Source organism: Lethenteron reissneri, chromosome 69 (assembly GCF_015708825.2).
Source record: "Lethenteron reissneri isolate LAM-NWPU_2019-01 chromosome 69, ASM1570882v1, whole genome shotgun sequence".
In the NCBI taxonomy this organism is placed as follows: Eukaryota; Metazoa; Chordata; class Hyperoartia; order Petromyzontiformes; family Petromyzontidae; genus Lethenteron; species Lethenteron reissneri.
The window spans coordinates 10,967,566-10,983,169 of record NC_083847.1 but is presented as its reverse complement, the minus strand read 5'-3'; the positions used below and the strand labels follow the sequence as shown (position 1 = coordinate 10,983,169).

The window sequence follows — 15,604 nt, the reverse complement described above, 5'->3', positions numbered from 1 at the left end:
CACGTGGTGCTCTAGGCGCTTGGCGGTGTTCACTCTGGACGTGTGGCGGTGATCACTCTAGGCGCGTGGCGGTGTTCACTCTAGGCGCGTGGCGGTGTTCACTAGGCACGTGTTGCTCTAGGCGCGTGGTGGTGTTCACTCTAGATGCGTGGCGGTGTTCACTCCAGACGCGTGGCGGTGTTCATTCTAGATGCTTGGCGGTGTTCACTAGGCACGTGGTGCTCTAGGCGCGTGATGGTGTTCACTCTAGACGCGTGGCGGTGTTCACTAGGCACGTGGTGCTCTAGGCGCGTGGCAGTGTTCACTCTAGATGCGTGACGGTGTTCACTTTAGACGCGTGGTGGTGTTCACTAGGTACGTGGTGCTCTAGGCGCGTGGTGGTGTTCACTCTAGGTGCTTGGTGGTGTTCACTCTAGGCGCGTGGCGGTGTTCACTTTAGACGCGTGGTGGTGTTCACTTTAGACGCGTGGTGGTGTTCACTCTAGGTGCATTGTGGTGTTCACTAGGCACGTGGTGCTCTAGGCGCGTGGTGGTGTTCACTCTAGGCGCGTGGTGGTGTTCACTCTAGGCGCGTGGCGGTGTTCACTCTGGACGCGTGGCGGTGTTCACTCTGGACGCGTGGCGGTGTTCACTCTAGATGCATGGCGGTGTTCACTCTGGACGCGTGGCGGTGTTCACTCTAGACGCGTGGTGGTGTTCACTCTAGACGAGTTGCGGTGTTCACTCTAGACACGTGGCGCTCTAGGCGCATGGTGGTGTTCACTCTAGGCGCGTGGTGTTGTTCACTAGGCACGTGGTGCTCTAGGTGCTTGGCGGTGTTCACTCTGGACGCGTGGCGGTGTTCACTCTAGACACGTGGCGGTGTTCACTCTAGGCGCTTGGCGGTTTTCACTCTAGACGCTTGGCGGTGTTCACTAGGCACGTGGTGCTCTAGGCGCGTGGCGGTGTTCACTCTAGATGCGTGGCGGTGTTCCCTAGGCACGTGGTGCTCTCGCCGCGTGATGGTGTTCACTCTAGACGCGTGGCGGTGTTCATTAGGCACGTGGTGCTCTAGGCGTGTGGCGGTGTTCACTCTAGATGCGTGGCGCTGTTCACTCTAGATGCTTGGCAGTGTTCACTCTAGACGCGTGGCGGTGTTCACTTTAGGCGCTTGGCGGTGTTCACTCTAGACGCGTGGCGTGTTCACTATAGACGCGTGGCGGTGTTCACTCTGGACGCGTGGCGGTGCTCACTCTTGACGCGTGGCGTGTTCACTCTAGACGCGTGGCGGTGTTCAATCTAGACGCGTGGCGTGTTCACTCTAGACGCGTGGCGTGTTCACTATCGACGCGTGGCGGTGTTCACTCTGGACGCGTGGCGGTGCTCACTCTGGACGCATGGCGTGTTCACTCTAGACGCGTGGCGGTGTTCAATCTAGACGCGTGGCGGTGTTTACTCTAGGTGCGTGGCGGTGTTCACTAGGCACGTGGTGTTCTAGGCGTGTGGCGGTGTTCACTCTAGATGCGTGGCGGTGTTCACGCTAGATGCGTTGCGGTGTTCACTCTAGACACGTGGCGGTGTTCACTCTAGACACGTGGTGGTGTTCACTTTAGGCGCTTGGCGGTGTTCACTCTAGACGCGTGGCGGTGGTCACTCTGGACGCGTGGCGGTGTTCACTCTAGGCGCGTGGCGGTGTTCACTCTAGACGCGTGGCGGTGTTCACTCTAGACGCGTGGCGGTGTTCACTCTAGACGCGTGGCGTGTTCACTATAGACGCGTGACGGCGTTCACTCTAGAAGTGTGGCGGTGCTCACTCTGGACGCGTGGCGGTGCTCACTCTGGACGCGTGGCGGTGTTCACTCTGGACGTGTGGCGGTGTTCACTCTGGACGCGTGGCGGTGTTCACTCTGGACGCTTGGTGGTGTTCAGTCTAGGTGCTTTGCGGTGTTCACTAGGCACGTGGTGCTCTAGGTGCTTGGCTGTGTTCACTCTAGGCGCTTTGGCGGTGTTGACTAGGCATGTGGTGCTCTAGGCGCGTGGCGGTGTTCACTCCAGACGCGTGGCGGTGTTCACTCTAGACGCGTGGCGGTGTTCACTAGGCACGTGGTGCTCTGGGCGCGTGATGGTGTTCACTCTAGACGCATGGCAGTGTTTACTAGGCACGTGGTGCTCTAGGCGCGTGGCGGTGTTCACTCTAGATGCGTGGCGGTGTTCACTCTAGACGCGTGGCGGTGTTCACTCTAGACGCGTGGCAGTGTTCACTCTAGACACGTGGTGTTCACTTTAGGCGCGTGGCAGTGTTCACTCTAGACGCGTGGCGGTGGTCACTCTAGACAGTCCCTCCAGAAAAACGCGTTTTTTTGGTGATTGTTGCGGGCAAAAATCGTTGATTATGCGGCACGTTTTCTTAAAAATGCGATGGAATATGCGGGATATTTATGCAATTTTACGCGATTAAATTGCGGGAACTTGCAAAAATTGCGGGAACTTGCAAAAACTGCGGTTTGATGAAAAAGAGAAAAAAAAGTGATTCCCCCAACACCCTATTCACTAGGCTACTACTTTAATGTAAAGAGTCATTTCTTTTAACTTCCTATGCAAGCATACTACATCACAGAAAGTGCTGGGAATATTTAAGTTCTCATCTTGTTTTATTTCAGACCTTAACAAACAGATGGCTCAAACTTACAAAACATTGAGTCGAACAAGTTCTGTAGCTTTACAAAATGAATATGCTACAACTTCTGTAAAAATGAATAAATAAAATATTAAAAAATAAAATGTGTGCTTCCTGTTTTACAGAGGTAGCTATACAAAACAGACATCTTCTGTTAAAATAAGTGTTTTCAGTGCACAGTAACGTAAGCAATACAGTAACAGTACAGTCTTACAGTAATGTAAATTTACATACTACTAACAAAAAAGTGCAATCTTACAACTGTAATGAGTGACGTCACTTCATAACGTTCCCATGGCAACAGGGGAAATGGCTGCGCTTGTGTGAAGTAAACGCAACATTTTTCAACTTTCTGCTAAGATATATGTGACTTTTTGCAACGAAAATGCGGGGATTATGAAATCATGCAAGCCCGCATATTTTGCGCGCGGAAATCTGCATTTTATGCGGCGAAAGTGCGGCGTATTTGAAAAAACGCGCCCCCCGCATAAATATGCGGACTTTGGCTGATTTTGCGTGGAATCTTGCGATCGCATAATCGCGTTTTTCTGGAGGGACTGTCTAGACGCGTGGCGTGTTCACTATAGACGCGTGGCGGTGTTCATTCTAGAAGCGTGGTGGTGTTTACTCTAAAAGCGTGGCGTGTTCACTCTAGACGCTTTGCGGTGTTCACTCTAGACACGTGGCGGTGTTCATTCTCGGCGCGTGGTGGTGTTCACTAGGCACGTGGTGCTCTAGGCGCTTGGCGGTGTTCACTCTAGGCGCGTGGTGGTGTTCACTAGTCACGTGGTGCTCTAGGCACGTGGTGGTGTTCACTCTGGACGCATGGCGGTGTTCACTCTAGACACGTAGCGGTGTTCACTCTTGGCGCGTGGTGGTGTTCACTAAGCACATGGTGCTGTAGGTGCTTGGCGGTGTTCACTCTAGGCGCGTGGTGGTGTTCACTCTAGGCACGTGGTGTTGTTCACTTGGCACGTGGTGGTGTTCTAGGCGCGTGGTGGTGTTCACTCTAGGCGCTTGGTGGTGTTCACTCTAGGCGCGTGGTGGTGATCACTCTGGACGCGTGGCGTGTTCACTCTAGACGCGTGGCGGTGTTCAATCTAGACGCGTGGCGGTGTTCACTCTAGGTGCGTGGCGGTGTTCACTAGGCACGTGGTGTTCTAGGCGTGTGGCGGTGTTCACTCTAGATGCGTGGCGGTGTTCACGCTAGACGCGTTGCGGTGTTCACTCTAGACGCGTGGCGGTGTTCACTCTAGACACGTGGTGGTGTTCACTTTAGGCGCTTGGCGGTGTTCACTCTAGACACGTGGCGGTGGTCACTCTGGACGCGTGGCGGTGTTCACTCTAGGCGCGTGGCGGTGTTCACTCTAGACGCGTGGCGGTGTTCACTCTAGACGCGTGGCGTGTTCACTATAGACGTGTGACGGTGTTCACTCTAGAAGTGTGGCGGTGCTCACTCTGGACACGTGGCGGTGCTCACTCTGGACGTGTGGCGGTGTTCACTCTGGACGCGTGGCGGTGTTCACTCTGGACGCTTGGTGGTGTTCAGTCTAGGTGCTTTGCGGTGTTCACTAGGCACGTGGTGCTCTAGGTGCTTGGCTGTGTTCACTCTAGGCGCTTGGCGGTGTTGACTAGGCATGTGGTGCTCTAGGCGCGTGGCGGTGTTCACTCCAGACGCGTGGCGGTGTTCACTCTAGACGCGTGGCGGTGTTCACTAGGCACGTGGTGCTCTAGGCGCGTGATGGTGTTCACTCTAGACGCGTGGCGGTGTTCACTAGGCACGTGGTGCTCTAGGCGCGTGGCGGTGTTCACTCTAGATGCGTGGCGGTGTTCACTCTAGACGCGTGGCGGTGTTCACTCTAGACGCGTGGCAGTGTTCACTCTAGACACGTGGTGTTCACTTTAGGCGCGTGGCAGTGTTCACTCTAGACGCGTGGCGGTGGTCACTCTAGACGCGTGGCGTGTTCACTATAGACGCGTGGCGGTGTTCATTCTAGAAGCGTGGTGGTGTTTACTCTAAAAGCGTGGCGGTATTCACTCTAGATGCGTGGCGGTGCTCACTCTGGACGCGTGGCGGTGTTCACTCTGGACGCGTGGCGTGTTCACTCTAGACGCTTTGCGGTGTTCACTCTAGACACGTGGCGGTGTTCATTCTCGGCGCGTGGTGGTGTTCACTAGGCACGTGGTGCTCTAGGTGCTTGGCGGTGTTCACTCTAGGCGCGTGGTGGTGTTCACTAGGCACGTGGTGGTGTTCACTCTGGACGCGTGGCGGTGTTCACTCTAGACACGTAGCGGTGTTCACTCTCGGCGCGTGGTGGTGTTCACTAAGCACATGGTGCTGTAGGTGCTTGGCGGTGTTCACTCTAGGCACGTGGTGGTGTTCACTCTAGGCACGTGGTGTTGTTCACTTGGCACGTGGTGGTGTTCTACGCGCGTGGTGGTGTTCACTCTAGGCGCTTGGTGGTGTTCACTCTAGGCGCGTGGTGGTGATCACTCTAGACGCGTGGTGGTGTTCACTCTGGACGCGTGGCGGTGCTCACTCTGGACGCGTGGCGTGTTCACTCTAGACGCGTGGCGTGTTCACTATCGACGCGTGGCGGTGTTCACTCTGGACGCGTGGCGGTGCTCACTCTGGATGCATGGCGTGTTCACTCTAGACGCGTGGCGGTGTTCAATCTAGACGCGTGGCGGTGTTCACTCTAGGTGCGTGGCGGTGTTCACTAGGCACGTGGTGTTCTAGGCGTGTGGCGGTGTTCACTCTAGATGCGTGGCGGTGTTCACGCTAGACGCGTTGCGGTGTTCACTCTAGACGCGTGGCGGTGTTCACTTTAGGCGCTTGGCGGTGTTCACTCTAGACGCGTGGCGGTGGTCACTCTGGACGCGTGGCGGTGTTCACTCTAGGCGCGTGGCGGTGTTCACTCTAGACGCGTGGCGGTGTTCACTCTAGACGCGTGGCGGTGTTCACTCTAGACGCGTGGCGTGTTCACTATAGACGTGTGACGGTGTTCACTCTAGAAGTGTGGCGGTGCTCACTCTGGACACGTGGCGGTGCTCACTCTGGACGTGTGGCGGTGTTCACTCTGGACGCGTGGCGGTGTTCACTCTGGACGCTTGGTGGTGTTCAGTCTAGGTGCTTTGCGGTGTTCACTAGGCACGTGGTGCTCTAGGTGCTTGGCTGTGTTCACTCTAGGCGCTTGGCGGTGTTGACTAGGCATGTGGTGCTCTAGGCGCGTGGCGGTGTTCACTCCAGACGCGTGGCGGTGTTCACTCTAGACGCGTGGCGGTGTTCACTAGGCACGTGGTGCTCTAGGCGCGTGATGGTGTTCACTCTAGACGCGTGGCGGTGTTCACTAGGCACGTGGTGCTCTAGGCGCGTGGCGGTGTTCACTCTAGATGCGTGGCGGTGTTCACTCTAGACGCGTGGCGGTGTTCACTCTAGACGCGTGGCAGTGTTCACTCTAGACACGTGGTGTTCACTTTAGGCGCGTGGCAGTGTTCACTCTAGACGCGTGGCGGTGGTCACTCTACACGCGTGGCGTGTTCACTATAGACGCGTGGCGGTGTTCATTCTAGAAGCGTGGTGGTGTTTACTCTAAAAGCGTGGCGGTATTCACTCTAGACGCGTGACGGTGCTCACTCTGGACACGTGGCGGTGTTCACTCTGGACGCGTGGCGTGTTCACTCTAGACGCTTTGCGGTGTTCACTCTAGACACGTGGCGGTGTTCATTCTCGGCGCGTGGTGGTGTTCACTAGGCACGTGGTGCTCTAGGTGCTTGGCGGTGTTCACTCTAGGCGCGTGGTGGTGTTCACTAGGCACGTGGTGGTGTTCACTCTGGACGCGTGGCGGTGTTCACTCTAGACACGTAGCGGTGTTCACTCTCGGCGCGTGGTGGTGTTCACTAAGCACATGGTGCTGTAGGTGCTTGGCGGTGTTCACTCTAGGCACGTGGTGGTGTTCACTCTAGGCACGTGGTGTTGTTCACTTGGCACGTGGTGGTGTTCTACGCGCGTGGTGGTGTTCACTCTAGGCGCTTGGTGGTGTTCACTCTAGGCGCGTGGTGGTGATCACTCTAGACGTGTGGTGGTGTTCACTCTGGACGCGTGGAGGTGCTCACTCTGGACGCGTGGCGGTGTATATTCTGGACGCGTGGCGGTGTTCACTCTGGACACGTGGCGGTGTTCACTCTAGACGCTTGGCGGTGTTCACTCTGCACGCGTGGAGGTGTTCACTCTGGACGCGTGGCGGTGTTCACTCTAGACACGTAGCGGTGTTCACTCTCGGCGCGTGGTGGTGTTCACTAAGCACATGGTGCTGTAGGTGCTTGGCGGTGTTCACTCTAGGCACGTGGTGGTGTTCACTCTAGGCACGTGGTGTTGTTCACTTGGCACGTGGTGGTGTTCTACGCGCGTGGTGGTGTTCACTCTAGGCGCTTGGTGGTGTTCACTCTAGGCGCGTGGTGGTGATCACTCTAGACGTGTGGTGGTGTTCACTCTGGACGCGTGGAGGTGCTCACTCTGGACGCGTGGCGGTGTATATTCTGGACGCGTGGCGGTGTTCACTCTGGACACGTGGCGGTGTTCACTCTAGACGCTTGGCGGTGTTCACTCTGCACGCGTGGAGGTGTTCACTCTGGACGCGTGGCGGTGTTCACTCTGGACGCGTGGAGGTGCGGGATCCGGAGGGAAATCCACGCGACTACGGGGAGAGAGAGAGACACGCAAACTCGGCTGTGTTGATTTTTTTGGTGGAGTGAGGAAGCATTAATACTGAGCAGGTGAAGGTGGCCAGGCGTGTGTCTGGTCACACCACCACCTGTCAACCATGCCAGTGTGTGACAGTGGCGGAGCCAGTAGGGGTGGGGTGGCACGTGCCCCCCTAACGATCCGATCGAAATCCCTCATTTCAAATCGGATCATTGGGGTTTATTAGTAACTTGCTTCACTACCCGGCTTCGCCCGGGACTTGGATTCTTGTCTTGGATTAATTTCATATTCCCTTATATTTCATTGAAAAACCCTGGAAAAAAATGTATGCTTGCAAGAAAGTAAAAAGCCGAAACAAATCACTTAAAATCGGATGTTTTCACTCAAGGAAATTCAACCTTAACCCACTTCTATGTAAGGTCGATTTTGGCCACTCGGGAAGGGAATGACATTGCGAGCTGAAAAAAGTAGCGTTCACTTCGAAATTCCAGACAACATAAGCTTTGAAAATGTATTGACGCCAGAGTTCAGCGTTGGAGAGTTTTTGCTGCTTCACGCAAACAAACATGTATTTACTGTTTTTCGATTTAAAGCTTTCGTGACTGCAGGGATTCATCTTCTTGGTTCTTTCGGTAAAGTCACGTAGTAGGGAAGTAATAAAATAAAAAATAAATTTTTTTTATTAAAATAATTTTATTTTATTACTTCCCTACTACGTGACTTTACCGAAAGAACCAATAAGATGTATTTACTGCTTTATATTTAGGATAGCCGTTGTACCCTTTCTTCGCACGGATATGTATTGAAACTCCGAGAAGCCAATGGATTCATCGGCCAGTAGCGAAGCGCCACCTAGAATCTCCCGCCAAGCTGTTAACAGCTCTAGAAATACGGCAAGCGAAGAGCCATATGGTTGGGGTAAGCATTGCTGAGGGCTTAACTCGGGTGTGTTGTAGGTTGACGCCACACACTTCATGGTAATTTCCCCCGCCCCCTCAAAATACAAAAGTCTATTTTCATACTTTTTTCATTGTGTACAGTATGGAACCTATGCACATGCCAAATTTCAAGTGTGTAGCATGTTGGGAAGTATGCTAAACATTTAGAACTGACACACGTATCCACACATTTCCATTTTTTATATATATAAATCGGCATTTTACGACCCCCACTGCTACAGAAATTTGCGCAGTTGCTTATACAGTACACGACTTCCCTGAAGGCAAACACCTTCAGCGAGCGCGATGCCGATCACGCTTTGAATAAAAATCATAGGACAAGTTTTTACTTAGTAACAACTCCTTACTAACAACTCCTTACTTACTAACAACTCCTATCATTTTTCATTGCTGAAGGGGTTTCCCCCCCCTACCTGAAAATCCTGGCTCCGCCTCTGAGTGTGTGACAGTGTCAAGTTAAGTTTGTATTTGCAGTAAAGTCTATTAACTCTATTGAGCACAGAGGTTATATCAAAACGGTAGTTTATTTTAGTTTTCCTCTGGAACTCTTTGTAAGAATGGAGTCGGGATGTTATCACAGCACACGTGCAGCTGAAGTCGGAACTGTTCATACCAGCATTCAAGGACATCTGTGCCTGGCTTCACACCTCTAAGTTGCGATTGAACATGAATTTATGCATTTCTGCATAACACAAATAGTATTATGTTCAACACCCTTTGCTATGTCAGCTGAATTTAGCTTTCATAAATATTCCTTTTGAAGCCAAACAGCCGAAATTGTGTGCTCGGAGTTTTTGGGTTAACATTCATTTTGAAGATACTAGGGCTTCCAGGCATGTTTGTGACCATTTGCCCTCTCATTGTATGTCATAACAGCCCGTGTGATGAATGTGGGATACTTTTTCACTATATCATGAATATATCAATAAGTATAGACATGTAAGTCACGTGTGACTGTGGAAATATGCATTCCTCTGTGCCTCGATACTGTTGCTTCCTCTGCAGAATTGGTCTGATGGAGCAAAGGCACACGGCACGGCTCGGTACGACAATGCAACAATGCGACCGGTGTGCATACAGCACGGATCGTACTGGAAATTTGACCTTGCACCAGAGAACTCACACAGGAGAGAAACCCTTCAAGTGCAGCGTGTGTGGGAAGGCGTTTTCACAGTCATCTGCTCTTGTAACACACCAGAGAACACACGTGGGAGAAAAACCCTTCAAGTGCAGTGTGTGTGGGAATGCGTTTGCACGGTCATATACTCCTGTAGCACACCAGAGAACACACACGGGAGAGAAACCCTTCAAGTGCAGTGCGTGTGGGAAGGCGTTTACACAGTCATCTTCTCTTGTAGCACACCAGAGAACACACACAGGAGAGAAACCCTTCAAGTGCAGTGTGTGTGGGAAGGCGTATGCACAGTCATCTAATCTTGTAAAACACCAGAGAACACACGCGGGAGAGAAACCCTTCAAGTGCAGTGTGTGTGGGAAGGCATTTGCACAGTCATCTGCTCTTGTAATACACCAGAGAACACACACGGGAGAGAAACCCTTCAAGTGCAGTGTGTGTGCGAAGGCGTTTGCACTTTCATCAACTCTTGTAGTACACCAGAGAACACACACGGGAGAGAAACGCTGCAGGTGCAATGTGTGTGGGAAGGCATTTTCACATCCATCTGCTCTTAAAAAACACCAGAGAACACACACAGCAGATAACCCCTTCAAGTGCACTCTGTGCGGGAAGGCGTTTTCAGATTCATATAATCTTGTAACACACCAGAGAACCCACACGGGAGAGAAAGCCTTCAAGTGCAGTGTTTGTGGGAAAGCGTTTGCGCATTCATCTACTCTAGTAGCACACCAGAGAACACACACGGGAGAGAAACCCTTTAAGTGCAGTGTGTGTGGGAAGGCGTTTGCACAGTCATCTCCTCTTGTAGCACACCAGAGAACACACACGGGAGAGAAACCCTTCAAGTGCAGTGTGTGTGGGAAGGCGTTTGCACAGTTATCTACTCTTGTAGCACACCAGAGAACACACACGGGAGAGAACCCATTCAGGTGCACTCCGTGTGGGATTGCGTTTTCACAGTCACCACATCTTCAAAGACACCAGAGAACACATAAGCACCAGAAGATCCACAAGGAGTGGAGTCTGAAATCAGCTTGTGAAAGTCAACGTGCCACAATGAGCCCATCCCTCACGAAACAAGAACCGGAAGAAAATCCCAGCTTGGACACTTTTAAAGGTATTGAGGTGAAATATGAAGAGGTGAAGGTGAAATGTGAAGAAGTAATGGTGAAGAGCGAAGAAGTGAAGGTGAAATGTGATGACGATTCAACTCCAAAATCGGACCTTCACATCGATGGTGGCAACGTGAAGCAGGAGGAGAATTCTGAGGCAGAGCGAGGCAGCTCCCAGCAGTTTGTGGAAGTGGAGGTGTGGGTGGACTTCCTCCAAGACAATACAAAGTCAAATGGAGACCCGGTAGATGTGTAGCCTGAGACGATGTCGCTCCAATAGATGCACCTTTGTCACAGGCCTTTAATGAAAAGAATGTGAACTTGAACACTCAACCTAGGTGCAACCTGCAGAGTAAGAGCGGCCAGTCTTTGTGGACCTGTGGGTTGGGTAGATCTCTAACCAGGAGCGAGAGCCAATAAGCTCCCAAGCATTCACTATGTTATCAATTGCATTTCCATGGTGCTTGCTTAATCACCTGGGAAATTCGGAGTTTTGCATCGTATCTCATCTGAAACACTCGAAGAGCATCCCCAAGTAGCAGCTCCCCTTGTGTGGCACAAGGTGGTGGCCCTGCACAGGCCTGCATGTGGACAAGAGCCTGTCAGTAGGGGGCGATGGTTGATGTGGCATCTCAGTTGTGTAGTTTGTAGGTACTGTAATGCTTAGAATTTGCAAAATTTTTACCCAGACGCCAGCATGCAATGGCCTACTCGTTTTGAATGGCGCAATAGTATGTTGTACACACTGTTAAGCAGATGGTGGTATTTTTTACACGCTTTTATAAACTCACTCTGTTGTCGTATCCTCAGATCTTGTAACTCAATTTTTACCCACTTCCCAATGTTTTATCGACTGCAAACTTGGTATATGTATGTATGTCATACTGACGACAATACTATATAATATTTTTTTATGTTACGTTTCGGATTGGGTCTAATTACACGCTTTTTGTCCATGCTCAACTCACATTGGCTGTAAATCACCACGGTCCCTTACGTTATGGCAAGCTTCGGGGCCACTTCCTGGAGTCGTGGAGTTTTGCCATTACTCGTACGGTACATTTCATTAAAGCGTATTTTACAATGTTACTTATTGTGTTGTTAATGGCGTGGCGGAGACACGCGGCCCGCGGGGCGGAGCCAAGCGTGGCTCTCCGAGGGGCGGGGCTTGTGGATGGAGGGGAGGGGCGATTGGGGGAGGGAGCACGGGGGGAGGTGCAGCTCGGAGTTGGCTGGGGGGAGGTGCGGGGAGACGCAGGGAGGGAGTCATGGGATGACAGCTCTGCTGTGCTGGGTGGTGCTGTGTTGGCTGCTATACTGGGTAGTGCTGTGTTGGGTGTTGTGCTGGGTGGTGCTATGTTAAGTGCTGTGCTGGGTGGTGCTGTGTTAAGTGCTGTGCTGGGTGGTGCTGTGTTGAGTGTTGTACTGGGTGGTGCTGTGTTGAGTGTACTGGGTGGTGCTGTGTTGGGTGTTGTGCTGGGTGGTGTTGTGTTGGGTGTTGTGCTGGGTGGTGTTGTGTTAAGTGTTGTACTGGGTGGTGCTGTGTTGAGTGCTGCACTGGGTGCTGCTGTGTTATGTGCTGCACTGGGTGGTGCTGTGTTAAGTGTTGTGCTGGGTGGTGCTGTGTTGGGTGTTGTACTGGGTGGTGTTGTGTTAAGTGTTGTACTGGGTGGTGCTGTTCTGGGTGGTGCTGTGTTAAGTGCTGTGTTGGGTGGTGTTGTGTTAAGTGTTGTACTGGGTGGTACTGTGTTGAGTGCTGCACTGGGTGGTGCTGTGTTATGTGCTGCGCTGGGTGGTGCTGTGTTGGGTGCTGTGCTGGGTGGTGCTGTGTTGGGTGTTGCTGTGTGCTGTACTGGGTGATGCTAGTTGACTTCCTGAAAAGTGCTGTTACCTATTGTATCTAACCCCTAAAGGCCTAAAAAGATGTCTTTGATGACGAATATTGAATGATGACGAGGATGGTGCTTCTGTTTTCTTTAGTTTTGACGACAGTCGTGGTGGTGTTGATGGTGGTGATGCCGTGCCGGCCTTCATAGGTACTACTCGCTAACAGCACTTGCTCCTACAGTCTGTTAAGGCTATAGTGGAGATTTTTGTCTTTGATGGTGATGATGGCGGTGGTGGTGTTGTTGGTTAGCGCGCTGTGCTTCGAACCCGGCGACCCGAGTTCGATTCCTGCTCACGGCCAACAACAATGACGATTATCTGAATCGGTCCTGGCCTTCCCCTAGGTCGACTCGGCCTCAAATGTGTACCTGGTGCTGTGTGTAAGCATCGCTACTGGGGAGATAAAGGTCGTGGTGCTGGCTACCCACACCCTCGTGTGCATATTCAGCTTTCATAGATGCTCGCTCACCGCACTTACTCCAAAATTCTGCAAAGGCTATACGGCTTATCTTTGTGAAGTACTCTTGAAGACGCTTGGACACCGTAGTAAGGCACACGTATTTATTTACACAATGTCGTACAGCACTGGAGGGGTGTATCGGCCCCCTCACCCGTATAACTGGGAATACACCTCTAGCTAGCCTTCCTACCCGAGTCCTCCACTAACGGGCTAGGGGAGGCTGTCTGGCCCGACACTGGTCAGTCGGGCTACGGTACCCGGAGTCCCAGAGGACTAACTCTGGTTCCGGGACCACGCCACTGGCTCCAGCCTGCGCTGCCCTTACAAGGGCGGCGTCCCAGGGGGAGTCCAGGGCCTATCTGGCCGGTCTTCCGTCTTCCCTTAATTACTCCAAGACTGAACCCCGAGCTCTCTGGCTCATCCCTTTTTATACCCCCCTAGAGGATCGAAACCCCCCTCACGCCGTCCGGTGCGGACGTCGTTGCGGGCACCACCCCGTGTACTCACGGAGTCCCCGCCCACTGTGTTTGTTATCCGTTAGCTCCTATGCAAACAGCCCTACACAAACAGCCCCTCTGTAACAGCCCTACATCACCCCCCCCTGTACAGCTCGCAGCCGTCCCGGCTGCAACAACTTCAATAAAGGTTAATTAACCCCTGGATCCCCGCGTGTGCCTCAAAAAAACGTTTTTAACGATAACATGAAGGGAACAACAACAACAACAACAACAACCCACAAACCCCGAAGGGAACAATCCGACGCACCCCCCCTGAATAAATACGAATTCCGTAAGAGCGACGTATATACAGGTTTAGCAGGGAACCCCTAGCACACATGCAACACAACAAAAATGTGGCAGGAGCTCCCCACCGACGCAGCACCCCGCAACCGTACACAAGAGAATTAAGTGTTCTTCCAATGCATCATAAGAGTCTGCGCATTTTTGCGCGCGTCCTTGCTGCAGGCCCGTCACACGGGGCAACCCCGGATGGCGGACCGGCCGGTGGCAGTTGTTCATTCCGTATTGAGTCCGCGTTTGACGTCGCGAGACCCTCGGCATCCCTCGCAGCGGTAGGTGGGTGCGAGCCCGTCAATCCCGGTGCACCTGTGGGCGGGACAGCCGGCGACACGTCAGGCGAGGGCAGCAAGGACGGACCCTTTGAGTCGGCCGACCCCCCACATGTTTGGCCACGCGTGTGTGGAGTGGGGCCTCGCACCGCAACGAATGGTTTTAGTCTCGAGGGGTGCACAAACCACCGGCGCTTCCCCCATTTGATGCGAACACACTGAGGCTGCAGAACCTCGACCACCTCTACAGGACCCCTCCACGGCCGCGCCAGTTTAGGGGATGTTGCGAGTGGTACCTGGGGGCAGTGCAGCCATGCCCTGTCCCCCGGCTTCCACTGCAGCACGTGCGCGCGACCCAGTCTGAGGCGCTCATTTGCTTTTTGACGCTGTTCTGAATTTAGCATGGCAGCATCCCGTGCCTCAGTCAATTTTTCAAGGTTGAATTTGACATGGTCAATCAATTTTGTTTTATCCAGTGGTGTGGGGATCTGCAGCTGCGCCCGAATGGGTGGGTCAGGGTAGCGCCCATACATGAGGAAGAATGGTGAAAATCCCGTTGCAGCATGGGGGGCCAATCTGTATGCTGCCAAGACCCCTTGGATTTTCAAGTCCCAATCAGTCTGTGAGTCCGAAACCTGCTGTGATAACATAGACGAGATGGTGCGATGCAGACGCTCGACCATCCCGTCAGTTTGCGGGTGATAGGGGGAAGTACGAATCTTTTTCGTTCCTAGGAGCTCACAAACCTGTTGGAGGAGTTTTCCGGAAAAATTTCTACCCTGGTCGGTCAGCAGCCGCTCCGGGGCACCTTTGTCCATGACATAGCCTTGGACAAAGGCGTCGACGATGGCTGCTGCCGACTGATTGGCCAGGGGCCAGGCCATAGGCCAGCGCGTAAAGTACTCGACCCCGGTTAACAAATATCTATTACCCCTAGGGGTGGCGGGGAATGGGCCCAGAATATCCAGCGCGACAAGTTCGTTTACTCTGGAGACCCTGATAGACTGCAAGGGCGGGTTTGATTCTCGTGCTGGTGGTTTTCGCTGTGCACACCGCGGGCATGAAGCCAACAGATCTGAGACATCCCTTGTCATGCCTTGCCAAAAGAAATCACGCTGGAGCAAGGCGAGGGTCTTTTGGGTACCCAGGTGGAGGAGGCGCTCATGAGCAGCCCACACCACCCTACCCCGTAAGCCCGAAGGGACCACCAGCCGGTGTCGGTGGGATTTTCCGTCCCAGTGCAACAGCAACCCCGCGTGCATTTCCCATGCGTCGGCATCACCCGATCCCCGCCCTGCCTCCCCGGCGCGACGACGCAACGCGAGGAGGGAGGTATCCTCCATCTGGAGGCGCCCCCATTCCTGAATGTGCAAACCCAGCAGGGAATCTTTCCCTTGTTGTTCAATAGAATTCGGAACAACTGTCCCGCCGTCGGCGGCGGCCGCAAGGCCCGGAACCGACACGTCCCCTGCTGGCTTGCAACGTCCCGACACCAGGAGGCACGCACATTCCGAGGTGGTTGGCATGCGCGACAGAGCGTCCGCGTTGGTGTGGCGAACGCCCTTACGGTATGTGGTGTCGAAATCAAAATCCTGGAGGATCTCCAACCATCGGGACA

General features: G+C 53.2%; 1 protein-coding gene across 2 annotated transcripts in view; it reads left to right on the top strand.

The window, feature by feature from the left end:
• Positions 1 to 11,711, top strand: part of LOC133360451 (zinc finger protein ZFP2-like) — a 69,985-nt gene extending 58,274 nt beyond the window's left edge. For both annotated transcript variants that reach the window (XM_061579166.1, XM_061579167.1), the window contains one exon: positions 9,326 to 11,711. In XM_061579166.1, the coding sequence (XP_061435150.1) occupies positions 9,336 to 10,826 (1,491 nt within the window). In that variant the 5' untranslated portion in view covers positions 9,326 to 9,335 and the 3' untranslated portion in view covers positions 10,827 to 11,711. The remainder of the gene's footprint in view (positions 1 to 9,325) is intronic.
• Positions 11,712 to 15,604: the final 3,893 nt, after the last annotated feature.